At 45.6% G+C, this 16,624-nt stretch overlaps 1 protein-coding gene across 6 annotated transcripts in view; it reads right to left on the reverse strand.

Annotated features, from left to right (window-relative positions):
• Positions 1 to 16,624, reverse strand: part of MAF (MAF bZIP transcription factor) — a 680,268-nt gene that overhangs the window by 195,266 nt on the left and 468,378 nt on the right. For 3 of the 6 annotated variants that reach the window (XR_010990178.1, XM_068161623.1, XM_068161625.1), the window contains exon 1: positions 5,748 to 7,643. Coding sequence is in view for 5 of the 6 variants with exons in the window: in XM_068161623.1 (XP_068017724.1) it covers positions 5,748 to 6,820 (1,073 nt within the window). In the remaining variant the exon portion in view is untranslated. Of the gene's footprint in view, positions 1 to 5,747; positions 7,645 to 7,736; positions 7,900 to 16,624 lie in introns of those variants that run through there. The other 3 variants (XM_068161624.1, XM_068161626.1, XM_068161627.1) reach the window with 3 other exon arrangements.

A 16,624-nucleotide genomic window follows, 5' to 3' on the forward strand; every position in this document is an offset into this window, starting at 1 on the left:
CATTTTTTAAGCTAAAAATTTGCTGCCATGCTTTGCGTGGGGGTAGTTTTCAAGTGGCATTTTGATTCAGCACAGGCATTTTTGTTTCAAAAGGGTAACGAAGACTTTCTAATAAATGGAAGCTCTCACGGCTCCATTTGCAAACGGGCGTTTCTCGTGCAGCACCTGCCCAGAGATGCCGAGAAATGGTTCAAGGAATAAACACACACTGGTGTGACTGGGCTACTTCCCTCGCTTCTCCCCTCTATTTTTTAGGATGTGCTCCAGGATGACACTTCTCAAGCGAGGAGCCTGCTGCAGCACAAACACAAAAATACTCTTGGACTCTGCTCAGCAGAACCTGGAGGTTGGGGAGAGGGTTGTGTTTCATTTCAGGGGTGGGGAATAAAAAAAGGCTTAAGTGTGAGGTGGGATGAGGAGGGAGGAAGGGGCCGAGACATAGTGCACACCATTTCCCAGCCAGCAAAGGGCCACTCTCTGCGCCTGTATCTCTCGGCACCAGACACAGGAAAGTTTGTTGTAACGTAGTTGCTAAAGGGAAAGCACTATAGGACTATGAGAGAAATAGGATGCAGTTAGTGATGGGGAAAGTAAGCCCGTGCACGCCTTTGGACAGACAATTGCCAAGCGCAGGCAGCGTCCCCCCGCTTTAGAGGGAGAGGTACCTGCAGAAGAACAGCAGGGTCCTGGTCCCCTTTGAAATCCTCAGGGGATTGCACCTCCGACCTCAATGGGAGCAGGATTGAGGCCAGAGTCAAGTGAGGAGTGATTAATGAATGTAGGTTATTCAGAGCAGAGCGGTTCCAATTAGTCCTCAGCAAGCAGTCCTGCGGCAAAGGTGGGCGCTCCCCTGCAATGATTCATACCAAGAACCCCAATACTTGCTTTGTTTTAGTGAACATGAAAATGTGAACCTTTTTATTTTTTTTCCCCTTCACCTGAGCAGTTGGTGTGCTTCAGGCTGAAATTCAAGTGCAGCCTAAGCTTCTTAACATTTGCAAAGCAAGATAGCATGTGTCGCAACGAGACCAGACTGGCAAAGAACCTTTTTTCCCCTCTCAGCTTAGGTGTGTGATGGGAATTTTCCCTTTTGCACTCAGTCTATTTCTAGGAAGCATTCCTCTTATTGCTGTTCAAACAGGGTGGTAGGGGTTTTTTTCCCTCTAAAAAAAAGGAAGACACTTCAGGGGGGCACCAGTGCTCCCCTTGCTCTGCACTACTCAGTCAGTTTGCAGTATTTTTAAAATCCCAATGCCTGCTCCTGACTTTGCCTGTGAGGAAACCTGGAGTAGACAAGGAATGAGAGGATGAGGCTGGACCAAAAGTGGGTCCCGTTGCAGGGGCTTGAGGCTTCATGGCCTCAGGGGCTGCAGCCTGGCTTCCCTGGGACTTTGCCAAAGAAAGGCTTCATCCTTTCCCTTCCTTAAGGCAGAGCTCCTTTGGGAGCTCTCAGTAGGGCGGCAGCAAAGCCTCTAAGTCACCCCCTGCAAAAAAAATCTGGGCATCAGTAAAGGCTCAACCAGGGAAAGGGAGGTGGAAGAAATAAAACCAGCCCTGTCTTTATGAGAGGAGATAAATCTTTGCTCGGCCAATAGCAAGCAGTTTACCCACAGATTACACATTAACCAGAAAATGGAACTCGAATTAACCAGAATCTGGAGCTTGAACCATTACTCAAACCCTGGTGCAACAGCAGGTCAGATGCCAAAGGGCAGGTTGGTGCCCTAGTGCAGGGGAGAGGCAAGGTGCAGCATCAGGGACCATGGCCACCGACACCTGCTGTCACTCATGGCAGGATCGGGTGTCCATCCACTCCACAGGGACCTCTGTGGGAGCAGGCTGATGTCCAGCAGCACCCAGTGCCCATTGACACAGGCTCTCATGGGCACAGGCACTGCAGGGGGGGGCTCTTGGCTGCACCCTGACCCCAGCACAAAGGGCAGGATGGAGTCCAAGAAGTGGGCTGGACCAGCAAAGCAGAAGAACAGCAACAGGTCCCCTCCTTTCAGTGCCACCAGTGACCGGGAGGGATGACCTTACAGCTGGGAAGCAGTTGCAACAACAGCAGGGGAAGAAAAATACAAAGTAGAAAAAAAAGTGCTGGGCTAATGAGCCTGAGTCTGGAGATAAAACTCCCCATTCTAGAGGGGCTGGTGCATCCTGTGAAGAGGCCTCTGCTTCTCAAGTAAACTGGGCAGATAATCCCATTCAAAGAACAGGAGAGGACTCTGCAAAAGGACACTGGAGGCTCTCAGGGAAAGTGGCTTTAAACCAACTGGGTAGAATGCCCTTTGACATAGAGAACTGAAGTGAAGAGGGGCTTGGAGACCTGAACATTTCTAGCACATTAGCCCTTGGGATAGATTGTTTAGAACAAATAACTCTTAAAAGTTGAAGTCCTCTGAATTTTCTTTTTCTCTGCTTCTTAGTTCTCTGGACTTTCTAAGGCCTGTAGCAAAAAAAAACTCAAACAAACAAACAAACAAGAAAGAAACAAAGGGGGGGGCGGGGGAGGGGAAAGGAAGAAGAAAACCACAGGGCAAAGGAAAGAAGAAGGGGGAAAAAAACCAAAGAAAGGAAAAAAGGAGGCAGTATGGACCCAAATGGCAAAAAAATCTTTCGATCTGGCATTAAGTGGCTCTGTGACAAGCCAAGCCTGATGCAGTGTCATCTCTTACTAGAGACAAGCATGCTTAGCTGGGATCAGATGATAAGAGGATGTGAAGTCTTCCCTTTCACTTCACTCCATCATAAAACAATCAAAATATTGGGCCTTATCGTGTCATCAGGTTTTTAAGCAGACCTCCCCTTTGAGATCTTCTAAAACCTGGTGGGATGATCTGAGTCACTGAAACCGAGCTCACTGCAATCCTGAGAAGCCAGAAGCAGCCCCTGCGAGCTCACATTCTTCATCTACCTGGATGAGAACTTGACTTCTAGCAGGCGACAATTTTCCATTTCACATGGAGCTATCCCTTCTCCTTTCTCCCCTCCTGAGTATTATTGAGTCCAGCTCTCGCACCAGCATCACCCCTTCGCCGGGCAGCACGCTGAAGTACTGCTCTGGGAGTCATGGAACTTTGAACTACTACAGACTAAGAAACTGAGTACGGAATCAAAAAAATGCAGTTTATTATTGTAGATTATTCTCTCTTTTGATATAACCATAGAGTTGAAAATGAAAGAAAAGCACATAGGAACATCACACGTGGTTAGTTAGTAACTCAAGATATAAAACAATTTTGCACAGCAAAATATGTAAAAGAAAAAAAGTAACTGACAAGATTTTTTTATATTTATTGTGGTAAGATTCACTTTCCATTTTTTCTCTTTTTTTTTTTCTCCTTTTTTTTATTTTCTTTTTTTTTTCTTTTTTTTTTTTTTTTCTTTTTTAAAGACAGGATATCAGTCCCTGAAAATAAAATTTACTGATTATTGCCTTTAAAACTGTGGAATATTTTTTTGTTGTTGTTGTTGTTGTTGAAGTTACAGAAAAAAAATCCAGTTCTGCACCACAATACAACTGTAAAAAAATCTGCATCATTTTAAAACTGTGCAGTAATGCCATCTTTGTAACTGCAGAAATTGCATTAGCGTTCTAAACAGGTTCAGAATTTGTTGCTGCTGTTGTTTTGGTGGTATTCTCTTTTTTTTTGTTGCTGTTGTTGTTGTATTATATGCTTGCAGGTTATATCTTAGTGCAATTCAGTCCCAAATACTTCAATTTCGAAAACAAACAAACAAACAAACAAAACAAAACAAAAACCAACCAAAAAAAAAAAAATAAAAACAACCAACCAACAACCCACCCACCAAAACAAAACACCCCCCCCCCCAAACCCATACATTTTGAATGTAAAATACCCCTAGAGATATAAACAGGGGTGCCTCCCCCCTTTTAATACTTTGGTTTTCAAATACAGTCAGTGGTATAGCAAGGACTACATATACCCAACTTATATTTTAAGTTGCAAGCACATGCTGCATAAACTACTTTTTAAAACAGTCCCATTGCAAATTCTACCCCCCTTTACATCACGACAGTAAACAATTTAGTGCATCAATCTTTAAAAAATAATAATAATAAAAAAAAAAGGAACAACAAAAAAAAAAAATCTACATCTAAACAGACCTAACTCTTTCAAATTTATCTATAACATTCCTTTATCTGTAGCATACATTTTTAACTGGGCTAACAGATGACAGAAACTAGAATTAAATTATATACTAGGAACCCAGAGCATTCCACATTTGACAATGACCAAATGCAAAAGGAAAAAAAATAATATATAATTATTATTAATAATAATAATAATGGGGCAGAACACTTAAAATTAATGTTTAGACTGTTTTAGGCAACAGCATGGTGTCAATGTCCCCCCCTCGAGTGGGATGTGAATTTTGCTTTTGAACACATTTCCAAAGTTCTTTTTGTGGTTTATTTTTTTATATATATATATATATACTTCTTTTATTATTTTATTTTTTTTTGCCACATTAGGTTATGAAAATCCATCCTGGCAGGGTGATTTGTTTGTTTGTTGTTGGTTTTTTTTTTTTGAGAGGGAATGCTTCAGTGCATTTAAAAGGAAGTCTGAAGTTTTGAGTAACTCAAAGCAGTTTTAGAGCAGATGCAAACTTTAATGGGGAGGAAGAGGAGGAGGAAGATCAAAGGTTGCACTTTTTTGCTTTCAACCCAAAAAAGTGATGAGGCAATAAAACAAAAGGATGAATGCCATGCCATAAGAGTCTCCAAAAGTCCATTTCCAAGCAAAAGGAAAAAAAAAAAATAATTATACCATACATGACCAGCATGCAGGGTTTTTTTTTTATTAATATAACGTCTCTTTTTCATAGTCTTTCGAAACAGTTATAGTTCATTGTTGCTAAGACAAAATAGCAAGCGTAATGCATGAGATGAGTATGGGATTCTAATGGCAGACTAAAGTCTCAGGTTTGGCAGATTAAGGCCAAAACTCACATGAACACACCGATGGTTGATGCAGGCTTGATTCTGGCAGGTTGATCTAGGCATATATCTAGTTTTGCACAACAACGCTAAAAACTGATGGAACTCAGCAAGCTGGAGTCTAAAAATTTCACATTGTTTTTGTATTTTTTTTTCTCTTTTTTTATTATTTTTTAATATTTTTTTTTATTCTTTTTGCAAAGCTCAAATCTCATATGAAGAAGTCAAGATGGCAAAACAAAACAAAACAAAAAAAGTCTGACTTTTTTTTTTGGACACAGCAAGCTCAAAAGGAAAAAAAAAAACCTCATGAACTTAAAAATATATATATATATATAATGTGGATGGCAGGTTTCAAAGAAGAGCAAGCTTCATGTGAAGAACTGAGTTGGTGGCGAGTTGGATCTTTTAATTTAAAAAGAAAAAAAAGAAAAAAAAAAGAAAACACACAACAGCAAGCCCCCACAAAAATAAAATAAAATAAAAAAAAATAATAATAATAAACAGAAAAGAAACTGATGTAGAACTTTAGGTTGGCCAATGAGGAACCAGCCCACCTTAAAAAGTAAGGGGGAGGGAAAAAAGAAAAAAAAGAAGTAATAATAAAACAAACCCAAAACCCAACTTTGTTTTTTTTAAAGTGTTTTGAGTTTTAAGGGAAAAAAAAAAAAAAAAAGGTACTAGAAGGTGGCAAGCTGGGTTGTCGCTCTAGCAAAGCCCCCAACAACAACTCACACGGAGAACTTTTAGTTAAGGTGGCAAGGCTGTGGGAACTCACATGAAAAACTCTGGAGAGGAAGGGTTGTCGCTGCTGGATCCGTTTTCTCTGAAGCCATTGCTGACCAGCTTCTCGTATTTTTCCTTGTAGGCGTCCCTCTCCCGGACCAGCCTGGAGATCTCTTGCTTTAGGTGCTCCACTTGCTGCAGCAGCTGGTTCTTCTCCGACTCCAGGACGTGCCGCTGCTGGACCCTCTTGAAGCGGCAGGACTGGGCATAGCCCCTGTTTTTGAGGGTCCTCCTCTTCTGCTTCAGCCGGATCACCTCTTCCTTGCTGACGCCCCGCAGCTGCCGGTTCAGCTCCCGCACCGACATGGTCACCAGCTGCTCGTCGGAGAAGCGGTCGTCGAAGTGGAGGCCGCCGCCGCCGCCGCCGTGGTGCGGGTGGTGCAGCCCCCCGGCGCCGCCGCCGCCGCCACCGCCGCCGCCACCGGAGCCGGCGGCCGAGGAGGCGGAGGAGGGCGGCGCGCTGCCCGGCGCCGCGGCGTGGGGGTGCCCGCCGCTGCTGCCGCCGCCGCCGTGGTGCGGGTGGTGGTGGTGGTGGTGGTAGTGGGGCGCGCCGCCCTGCGCCGCCGCCGCGGCGATCACCGCCGACACCACGGCGGCCGCCGAGCCCATCTCCTCGGCCGGCACGGAGCCGCCGGCGCCGGCGGCCGCGGCCAGCTGCTGCCCTCTAGCATAGCCATCGAAGGCGCCGGGCAGCGGGTGGTGGCTGCTGTTGATCAGCGCCTCCACCGCGTCCTCGGGGCTGAAGCCCAGCGCCTCCGGGTTGAGCTGCTGCGGGTAGCCCGTCATCCAGTAGTAGTCTTCCAGGTGGGTCTTCTGGTCGGTGCCGGAGCCGGGGCTGGGCGCCGAGAAGCTGGGGGACGGGGGCACCGAGCTGCAGGGCGTGCTCATCGGGGTGGAAGAGAGCGATCCCCCGGCGATCAAGCGGCCGCACTGGCTGATAATGCGATCGGTCTCCACCGGCTCCTTTTTCACTTCAAACTTCATCAGATCGAAGTCATTAACATATTCCATGGCCAGGGGACTGGTGGGCAGGTCGGAGCTGCTCATTGCCAGTTCTGATGCCATCCTTTTGCTGCTGACAGTCCTCCAGAAAGGGTGCGCTCCGGGAGCGAGGGGACTGCTCTGAGTTGCCACCGGGTGAGCCAGCTTGATTTTTGGCGAGCTCTGCTCCGCTCTCTCCTGCCTCTGCCTCTCGCCACGGCCCCTCGCAGCCTCCGCTCCAATTCGCCCCGGCTGCTCTTGCTCCCGCTCCGCGTTATCCTTTGCAGAGTCTCCGCTGCCGCTGATGCATCAGAGCGAGGGGCTCTCGCTATTCGCCTTTTGCATAAAGGGTTGGTTTTTTTTTTTCCTCCTCTCTCCCTCCCTTCTCTCTCTCTCCTCTCTCTCTCTTGCAGCTTGCAAACTGCAGCTGGAAGTGTTAGCTGGTGGTGTTGCGAGTAAATTTTTGGTTGTTGTTGTTGTTGTTGCTTTGTTTTGTTATTTTTAACACTTCATGGTGCCTTTCCTCTGGGCTTTCTCATGCAAAGTGCAGAGCGAGAAGAGAGGTTCATCGGGGGAGGGCGGAGAGAAAAGAGAGCGAAGGCGAAAAAAAAATATCAAAGTCGATATCGCAACCAAAATAATAATAATAGCTAAAAAAAAAAAAAAAAAAAAAAAAAAAAGAGGGAGAGAGCGAAAAAAAAACCACACAACAAAAAACCAAACCTCGACCCCAAAGCTACAGCAAGAAGATGAAAAATATTTTAAAGGTTTCATCCAGCAGGAGAGTTTAAAAGCATTGCAGACTTTATAGCGCTCCTGACGTCAAATGGGAAATTGACTGGGCGGCCGGGCCAATGGGCGGCCGCCATCCCAGCCCTCATTAGCATAATAGTACAGAAACAAGGAAACTTTTCGGAGCTGTCAATCAGAGCCCCATCAGCTGACTGTCAGCTGGGGACGCCTTAACCCCCTCCTGCCCGCCGCCTCCCGCCGCACTCACCGAGTAAGCGGCTGCGGGACGGGGCCGCGCCGGGGGCCGCCTTTCCCGCCCCTCTCCTCGCGTTCTGCTCCGCTGTCTCGCCGGGACGGCCACGGCCGCCGCCGCTCCCCACGGCCGTGCGCACCTTCTAGCCGAGCGCCCTGCCCCAGGGCGGGGTGCCCGGGAGCTGCCCCCGCCTGGGCGGGCGGTGCGGGCACCTGAGGGCGCGGAGGAGCTCCCTCCGGCCGGGGAGGAGGGGGAGTCTGGAGAGCTGGGCTCGAGCACCCGGCAGCGGCCACCCGGCAGCGAGGACCCGGCAGCGGGGAGCCAGCGGCGGGGAGCCAGCGGCGGGAAGCCGGCTGCGCAGCCGCTTGTAGCGCGGGACTCCTCTGCGCCGGGCGCGGATACCTGCTGCCGTGCCGGTAGCGGCTCACTCGCCCCTCTCCGCTCTCCGCAGAGCCCCAGTCATTTATGGATTATTTTTTGCGGGGACGGGGCATCGGCTCCTCCATCCCCTGCGCCAAGAGGTGCGAAAGCCCTGCAAGTTTGCAAGCCCCGCGCCCGCCCCCGCCGCACTTGGCCTGCTGGCCCGAACTAATTAATTTAAGACATTTAGAACTAATTGTATTTACTTTAGCCTCCCCTCTGCCCGCCCGCCCGCTCCCTGTCCGGGTGGGGGCTGGGGCCGGAGCCGGGGGGCGGCGGAGCGGCGGGCGGGCTGGACGCGAAGCGGCGGAGCGCCTCGGTTTAAACCTCGACAGCGCCATCTCTCGTCGAAAGGTCAGTGCCGAGGCAGTCCCCGGCCGGTGCTGAGCCGCGGGAGCCGGGCCGGGCCTTGCGGGGCCCCGCTGGCGGGTGGTGGCTGCCCCCACAGCGACCGCTGCCCACGCCCGGCCCCAGCACTCCGTCCCACTGCACCCGCCGCCCCCTGCCGCGGGCCGGGGAAACCCGCAACCTCCGGGGCTGCCAGGCTCGATTTTCCAACCGGGCTTTATGGGAATATCGATAGAATTAAAGTTACTTGTAATTCCGTGATAAATGAGATGTCTCTAGTAAGTAAGATTAAGTGCAGTGCTATAAAGTTGTTTATCTGAAAAGTAATTCTCAGAAACCTGACTTCTGACACTTAGTCATATATTAAACCAGCTTCTTGAACATTGTACTTCAAATCCTCCCTTCTCCCCGTGCCTGGTCCCTTCCCCCTCAGACAGCGTGCAGGGTATTACTTAGTAGGTGCGGGCAAGTCTCTGGGTAATTTTTCACTGCCTGTGAAAAATTTGCAATAGCCAAAGAAATTTGTGCTTAGGAAACAGTACTTGGCTAGTGGATTCACGAATGGGTAACATCTTCTGACTATGCCTTTATCAGTGTGAGTGCCACTACTAGCATCTGGAAGTCATACATGTCCTGTTTCTTGCAGCCAAAACAGGTAGGGCATACTGCAAATTTAGGAAGATAACTGCATCTAGAAATTATTGTAGAAGTAAATCCGCAAAGCTAAAAACTGCTACCAACACCTTTAACAAAATTGAAATATAGTTCTGCACAGTCCTAAAACACACCCAGAGAGGCACAGACAGCCGTGGGCATCTGCTAACTTTACCTTACAGATTGCAATTCGTGACAAAGTTAATACAATTTAACTACTCACACGGAATTTCCTGTTTCTTCACATCACGTCCCTGGAATCAACAAAACTTCCAGGTTTACAGCATAAATCCCCCCCCACCCCAAGAAAGTCCAATCTCTTGTATTTGTTTTTCCCCCGAGTAAGATGGATGTGGTACTGTATATCACTTAACATGCTCACCTATGAGAGACGTAAAATGTGTGCTAATATTTTTAAATCAAAAGGTTAGTGCGCTTCAGAATGTACAATTGTAGTATTTCACTTGCCTGGGTGATAGATGGCTGTGCAAATGTGGCTCCAGCCCCATAAAATTGTTTGGATGTGAGGATTCAAAGTGCTACATTTGCAAAGGAGTAAATTTCCTGAGTAAACTCTGAACTCTAGACAAAGAGTATGAAATTGTGTGAGCTAATGGGGACCATCTCTTAATTGACACCAATGTAAGCAACTGCTGCAAATTAATTGAAACTCTGACCCACCAGAACAGCAAGTTAAATTATTAGTTGTACAGTGCTATTCTTGTGTGATTGTTACACAGAACTGCTGCACCAAAATGTCTCTACTGTTCAGTGCAGCAGAGAAAAAAAAATTATTAGCAATTTTTGGATAACCTTCAGAAGCAACATTCTCCTCCCTATGCTGTCTAATTCTCATTTTAGTAGTATTTTTCTTTATTATTTGGCTATTCACAATGGGTGTCTAAACATTTACAGTCCTCTATTAACAGTGTTTCTTCCACAACAATCACACACTTTCATTTCAATTAGAGCTATTCAGTCCTCGGTTTTTCCACAATTATCACAGGCCAATTCCCCCAGACTGCTCCCTTTTCCCAGCGCTGCTTGTAACAATCCTGCCCTGAGCCAGGCAGAGGGAAAACTCCAAGGTCCCTCTCACAGCCTTCTGCGCCGGTTTGCTTTTAAGCATCTCTGCTCCACGACGTAGCGTTGGAGCCCTGCTTGCTCCCAGTTTGCTGCTGACCTGGTTCATAAGGCTTCCAGCTGATGCATATTTATTGTGGGAGAGTTTTCTGACAAATCGTGCAGGGGGGATGTGAAACATTAACTCCAACTACACTTGGATTGCCCTGCACTGGGACGAGCACGCCAGCAGCGTATGCGAGAACCTCCATCGCTGAGGTCTGGGTGCGTGTATCCAGCACAGAAGATTTAGCAGAAGCAAACGTGCAGGTTATGAGTTATATGGACTGGGAGTGTAATTTGTTATAACTTAAACACGTATCAAGAGCAACACATTAAGCACAGTTGCTGCTCCTTTTGTTTATCTAGTGTCTTATTTTATGGTGCAGAACTAAACAGTGTCTGCTGAATTTAACTATGAAACCAGCCAAATTGATTTCAGAAAGACTTCTTCAGAGTAACAGAGTGATAAGGCATAAACTGCTCCTAGGTGCAGTGCTAGATAAATCCTTTTAACAGTCTTCAGATCAGTTAACAGGGTAAGTAAATCACATATCACTGTTAGCAGATTTATGGGAGAGAATTAATAGAATCAGATGAGATAATCTGGTAGGGATAAAATTGCTGAGGAAACAGTCCTGCCTTATATTGGAGGGTATGAAACAACAGTCTGATTACTGGCAGTCGTTATGGATTGGGGAATTACCAGCTAAATCATCATAAGAGTAATTCAGTATTTATTAATTCTTTTCTCTTTAAACAACTCGCAGATGCAAATAAAAGCCTCTTTCTCTTTGAAGACACATTCTTTATATATTTCTATTGGAAGTAATTTACTGTTTGCGTTACCTGTATTTACTTCATAATTGAACATTTTGCATTCAAATTTATGTAATGCATTATGCTCGAGAATATATTTCTCCCTTATTAGCATAAACAGTCACTTACCTCATGAATTACTAACAAAGTTTATCTGGAAATGTAGGTATATTTTTTTATTAAGTGGAACACAAACATATGTACAATAAATTCTGATTTGCCAGCAGTGTTGCAGAATCACAGAACAGCCCTGTGCCGGAGAAGAGGGTAAAGGAGCAGCAGCGAAGAAGCAGAATCAATTACCACCTGTATATATGTGACAATAATTTCCTCTGTCAATGTTTTGTTTATTTTTAATAAAGAATGAGTGACTCAAGGGTCTGCTTTAGAAGGAGAAGATGAAAAAGGATCTCTGCAGTGAGGTTCTGCTCTTGGCACCCCCCAATACTTTCCGATGGCCTTGGCTTAACTAAGGCTGTGCCACTGCAGCCTTCGCTCCAGCTGAGTTCACGCCATGAATATATGCTGCTCTAAACTGACTTTATCTTTCCCCTAATCCTGTTTTTATGCTTGGCCTTAAATCCAAATAATCAATATAATTTAGGCTCATTCTGCAGTATTAACTCCACCTTACATATGCAGAGAAAAGCCCAATCCTATTGACTTCAAGAGCTGCAGGATTGAATCCTTGATCCCATTGAAACCAATGACAAAACTGGTATCGATTTCAGTGCAAGTAGGATCGGGTCCCTGACGTTAGCCATTTGTTTATGCCAGAGGGCTGGCGCTACAAGAAATGAAAGACACCAGCAGATCTGCTGGCAGGAAATCAGGTCTGGCCCCCAAAATTCAAAGGCAAAATTTCCTGTTAACTTGTGGTCCATCTCCCTTCCGCTCAGGTTTTATCATTGTGATTGATATTGCGCGCTAGGATGCTTGTGTATTTTGTCTGGATGCATCAAGCCAGTCCTCCTGGGAGCATTCAGATGAGCGTGTCTATAAATGTGGCGCAGCAAAATGAGCTACTTTTGCCACTCTCGCTTCTCCCGAGCCTGGTACAATCCATTTCTCTGACGACAGTTTTCTGCCCCATACGTATCTGATGCTGCTCTTTTATTTTAAGGCTGAGAAAATCTTCCCTTTAAACTCATGCTGAGCATCAAATTGGACTCCACTTGCAGCTGAACATCTTGGCTGTCTCTTCCTTTCCTCTATCAGCACCAGTATATTTTATGTAGAATTTTCCCCGTTAATGAAACTCGCTTCTCTCTTTTCACTTTCCAGTTTTGCATTAGTGTTACTGAATCCACCAGACTTGCCGTGTTTCAAAACTGCAAAAGGAGGCCAATTCTGCACAGACCCTGCATATGCAACATATATTCATTTGTATGGAAAGTTTCTGCTGCTAAATTAGACAAAAAGTATTTCAGAAAGGCAGGCTTAAACACACATCTTGGTTATTTTTGTGTTGCATCTGAGAAGGTTTGTGGTTTAGCCCTAAGAACTGCAAGGTATTAGCAGCCTCTTTGCTTTCATTCCCCTGGAAGTGCCTGACAGTCACAAGAGGCAGCATCAGTGCTGAGTACGTTTGCTCTGTGTACTCTGAGTCCAATTGAAGGGACAGCATTTTAGCAACCAAAATATTTTCTTTCATAAGATGCTAGAAGTATTCCAAATAGCTTTGTATGATCCAGAAACAATTTCCCTCTCTAAAGGGAAGACAGCACAGAGCTGCAAGTGAAAAGCTGCAAGTGGCTCCAAAATGGGGCTCAAGGTTGGTGTCACAAGATTTGTGTTGTGCCTATTTCATGATGCATGTCCTAGTTTACTAATTTTCATAAATGGCTGTAAAAAAAAAATAAAATCAATGAACACATTCTGATGCACACAAAAAAAATAAATCTATTTTATCTAAAAGAAATAAAAAATGAAATTGCAATAAAGATTTTTATCAAGGTTTTATGTTGGAATTTGTCATTTATAACTTGGGTCATCACGTTCGGTTATATGATGCACTGCCTGCTCTGAAATTAGCTAAAGAGGGTAAATAGAGAACCTGCTAAAAAAGTGGTGCTCAAATGAATTTGAAAACTCTGCAGAAGCAGAAAACCAGCATTAAGTAAGGGAGGAGAATAAAGCAATTGCTTTAATGGTACCTATCTGAGCTGTCCTGATAATGTCCTGCGATATGCATGCTGCTTTTGTATCTATTTTAGCTCAGGGAAGGGAAAAAAAAAATCATTGCTGCTTTTCTCCCTTCTGCTCTGCATTAAGTTGTTTCAGCAGTAAGGAATGGTTGCAGTGGCAGCATGAAAAAATAAGTGAATTTTACATGCTATCTCCTTCTTAAAGTCACCTGCCAGTAAGCGCTGAGGAGGGCACGATTCTGACGTGATGTTTTGATGTGCAGCTGTGAAGGCTGAGACAGTCTTTATTAGAAGTTATGAACTTCAGTAAATTTTAAACAAATCCCTGATTTAATGTCTTGAAGCACGAGATGGCACAGACTCATTAATTTTTGGTGATAAACTGCGCTGCGTGCGATGGGCTGGGCGCCATGCTCTGGGCTTACTTAGTGTAAACAGTAAAGTACGATAACTGCTTCAAGTAACTGATGGGGTCTTTAGCAACACAAGGTTCTTGGCTTACATGACCTAAAAAGGTTCATTATAACAGAGGAGGGCTGGCGTTGAGCCCTCCCCGGCTCTCACAGCTCTCTGTGCAGGGAGGGTCACTCTCGGCGCAGGGAGTGAGGTGTAAAGTGAAGCCAGTTCCAAGCGGCAGCTTTTCCCCTGCTGTGTGCTCGGGTGATACTGATAGAAATAGCTATGGGAGGTGCAAGGGGAGAGAGAGTAGGCCCAAAAGGCTTTGCAAGGCAGCAGGAAGGAGAGACATTTAAAATAAAGAGTGATGAGGGGCTGACAACTGTTGCATGGAGAAGTGAGCTCTGAGCCTGGCACCCCCATAGCAGAACCTATGGCTCTCTCCCTGTCCATCTCTGGAGTAGGTAGAATTCTTGCCCACATGAGAGAGATGCCTCTGACATGAGGAGAGCTGCAGGATGAGGGGTGGTTATGAGTGCAATGTATCACAAGTCAAAACCCCGGATGAGCTGTACGTATAGGAGCACACAGGGATCTTACGTTACCTCCAACCTCTAATTATCTGCCTCAATCTGGCCTAACCTGCTTATCTTCTGAGCATTACTCATCAAGCTCTGGCAGGAGGAGGTGTCAATGAATACAGGGCAGATTTGGAGCCAACACCTTCGCCAGCTGAACTGGCAGGAGTTGAGACTTAATCATGGGCAGAAATTGAGGGCGGTAGGGCTATTTCCCCCTTCCAAGCCCAAGCCTGTCCCTCCACACTGGATCCAGCTGATTATATCTCAGTCAAGGGGAGCTAGCTGCCCTTTCAACCTTTCCCCTCTCATTCCCCAAATTCAACAGCCCAACTCCACCTATGGCTGGCAACCGCCAGGTTTGATCCCTGTGGCAGAAGCTTGGCTGCTGGAGCTGTCTTCTTGACTGTGGAGATATAGCAGCATCTGTCAGAAAATCTATGTGAAAACAGTACTGGTGCCAGCAAATGGAAACTGTAGCTTTCTAATCAGCTACATTTGATTTGGTTTGATATATTTAACTTCTCATTTTTTCCTCCTGCTATTGGCAAATGTGTTATTCTTCCCCAGAAATGAAAACAACCTGCAATTTACTGGGTTGCCTTACAGAGTCTGGGTGCAAAGAAATGTACGTCTCGATGACATCTGATATTTATCAGTGTCATTAATTGTCTTCACCAAGCAAGGGATGGAAAGTCTTATACCCCATTTTTTTTCCTCCTACTCCATTAGAATTAGCTCACTGTTACAGAAGTGCTGGGCAGACCCAGTTCAGATTCGTCTCCATCCGGAGTCTGGGTCATTCAGAAACTCTAATCCTTAACTAAAAGGAAATGATAAAAATACCCATGAAATTAATTTTCACACCTGCACTTAGAATTAATAATGGCAACCAGAGTGGCATCCTGTTTCAGCTCCCTTGAGGTGACTAACAGTCCTGGTCATTAATATAATCCCAACCACCAGAGGAATTCACTGTCTGAGGGATCTACCATGAAAAACAAATGATCCCCAGAGCTATGCCTGCACAATGGGAATGGCTTTAGTCATGTATTAGTCATTTTATCACAAGATTGTATTTTTGCACTGGGAGGTTTGTGCTCTGATATTAAAAGAGAAGAGAAGAGAACAACAGCATTTGACTTGGTAATTTGCACACAGGGTTTGATTACGTTTGAGCTTCCTCACTTTAGAAGGATGTGTGTAAATGACTAAGAGCAATAAATGAAGTCTTCTATGTGTGAGGCTTTCTCATGCAAAGTTCACACACATTTATTACTGTCTGTGCTTAGCATCCGTCCTGCATATATCTGTGGGTGATGCTTGTACTTCATCTTGATAAGGGAGTGGTCTGTTGCTAAAATGCTGCTTGAATTTTCCCCCGATTCTGCTTCTCTCCCTTAATTGCAAGGGATGAAATGTGTCAAGTGTCCGCTTCACTCAGCTGGGAATCACGGCCCTGCCTCTGCAATTTCCCAGCCTTCAAAGATGACATGCAGCTAGCAAACTAGAAAGCTAAGCGACTGCATGGTGGCTCTGAACTGCCTTCAAAAGGCGTTTGCTTCTAAGCAGCGGAGCAGCAGCAGTACTTCAAGCAGGGCGCAGAATAGACGTGCACTTGAGTCCTTTTGCAGCACCATCTCTCAGAAGGAATTTCTCTAATTATGTTTATTTAATCCTGCCCTAATGGCCACATGTGATATGCTCTGAGGGCCCAAAACGCAACTACTGATTTCAGCTTTATTCTTCTCTGCTCTCAAGACCAACCTGGCTTGTGAAAAGCAAAACACCACTGCCCATGCACCAGGAGTCATCTGCACAGGGTGTGAGCGCATTTCTACAACTGCTTGCACTCATGACATAAAAAAGATGGGCTGTTGCCTCTCCTTAATGTAAAGCCTGACATGTTTTTGAAGACAATACACACCTATCACATCCTCCCTCAATTTATTGTTCTGGGAAACATAATAGCCTCATGGTGCTACTGGAGAGGTCTTTCCTTCCTGAAGCTGTTTAGTTCCACATTTACTATGTCACACAAAGGAGCTTAAAGGTCTTCAGCAATGGTGGATCTTTTTTATTTGCACAGCACAGGAATTAAAGTGAGAGAGAACTGGAGATACAGACTTGTCTCCCTGTAATTTGTACTGAGATGTCAGCCACAGCTTTTTCCTCTCCATTTAGAGTAGTTACTAGGATCAGTTACTGTGAATGTAGCTTGCATTATTCCCTGTGGAGCAGGAGACAGGTAGGGCAGTTTCTCTTTTTATTCCATCTGTCCCCTCTACAGATTTACACCTCTTATAGCTGTTAAGGTAACTACCCAACTACTTAGAAACTGGCCTCGTGTAGTGGCAAGATAGCACTTTCTGGTGCTAGTTTAGCTCCAGCAGGTTTAGATTCCATCCCCTGCAGTCTC

Source organism: Melanerpes formicivorus, unplaced genomic scaffold (genome assembly GCF_026170545.1).
Source record: "Melanerpes formicivorus ecotype bairdi unplaced genomic scaffold, bMelFor1.0.p_v2 SCAF_59, whole genome shotgun sequence".
Lineage (NCBI taxonomy): Eukaryota > Metazoa > Chordata > Aves > Piciformes > Picidae > Melanerpes > Melanerpes formicivorus.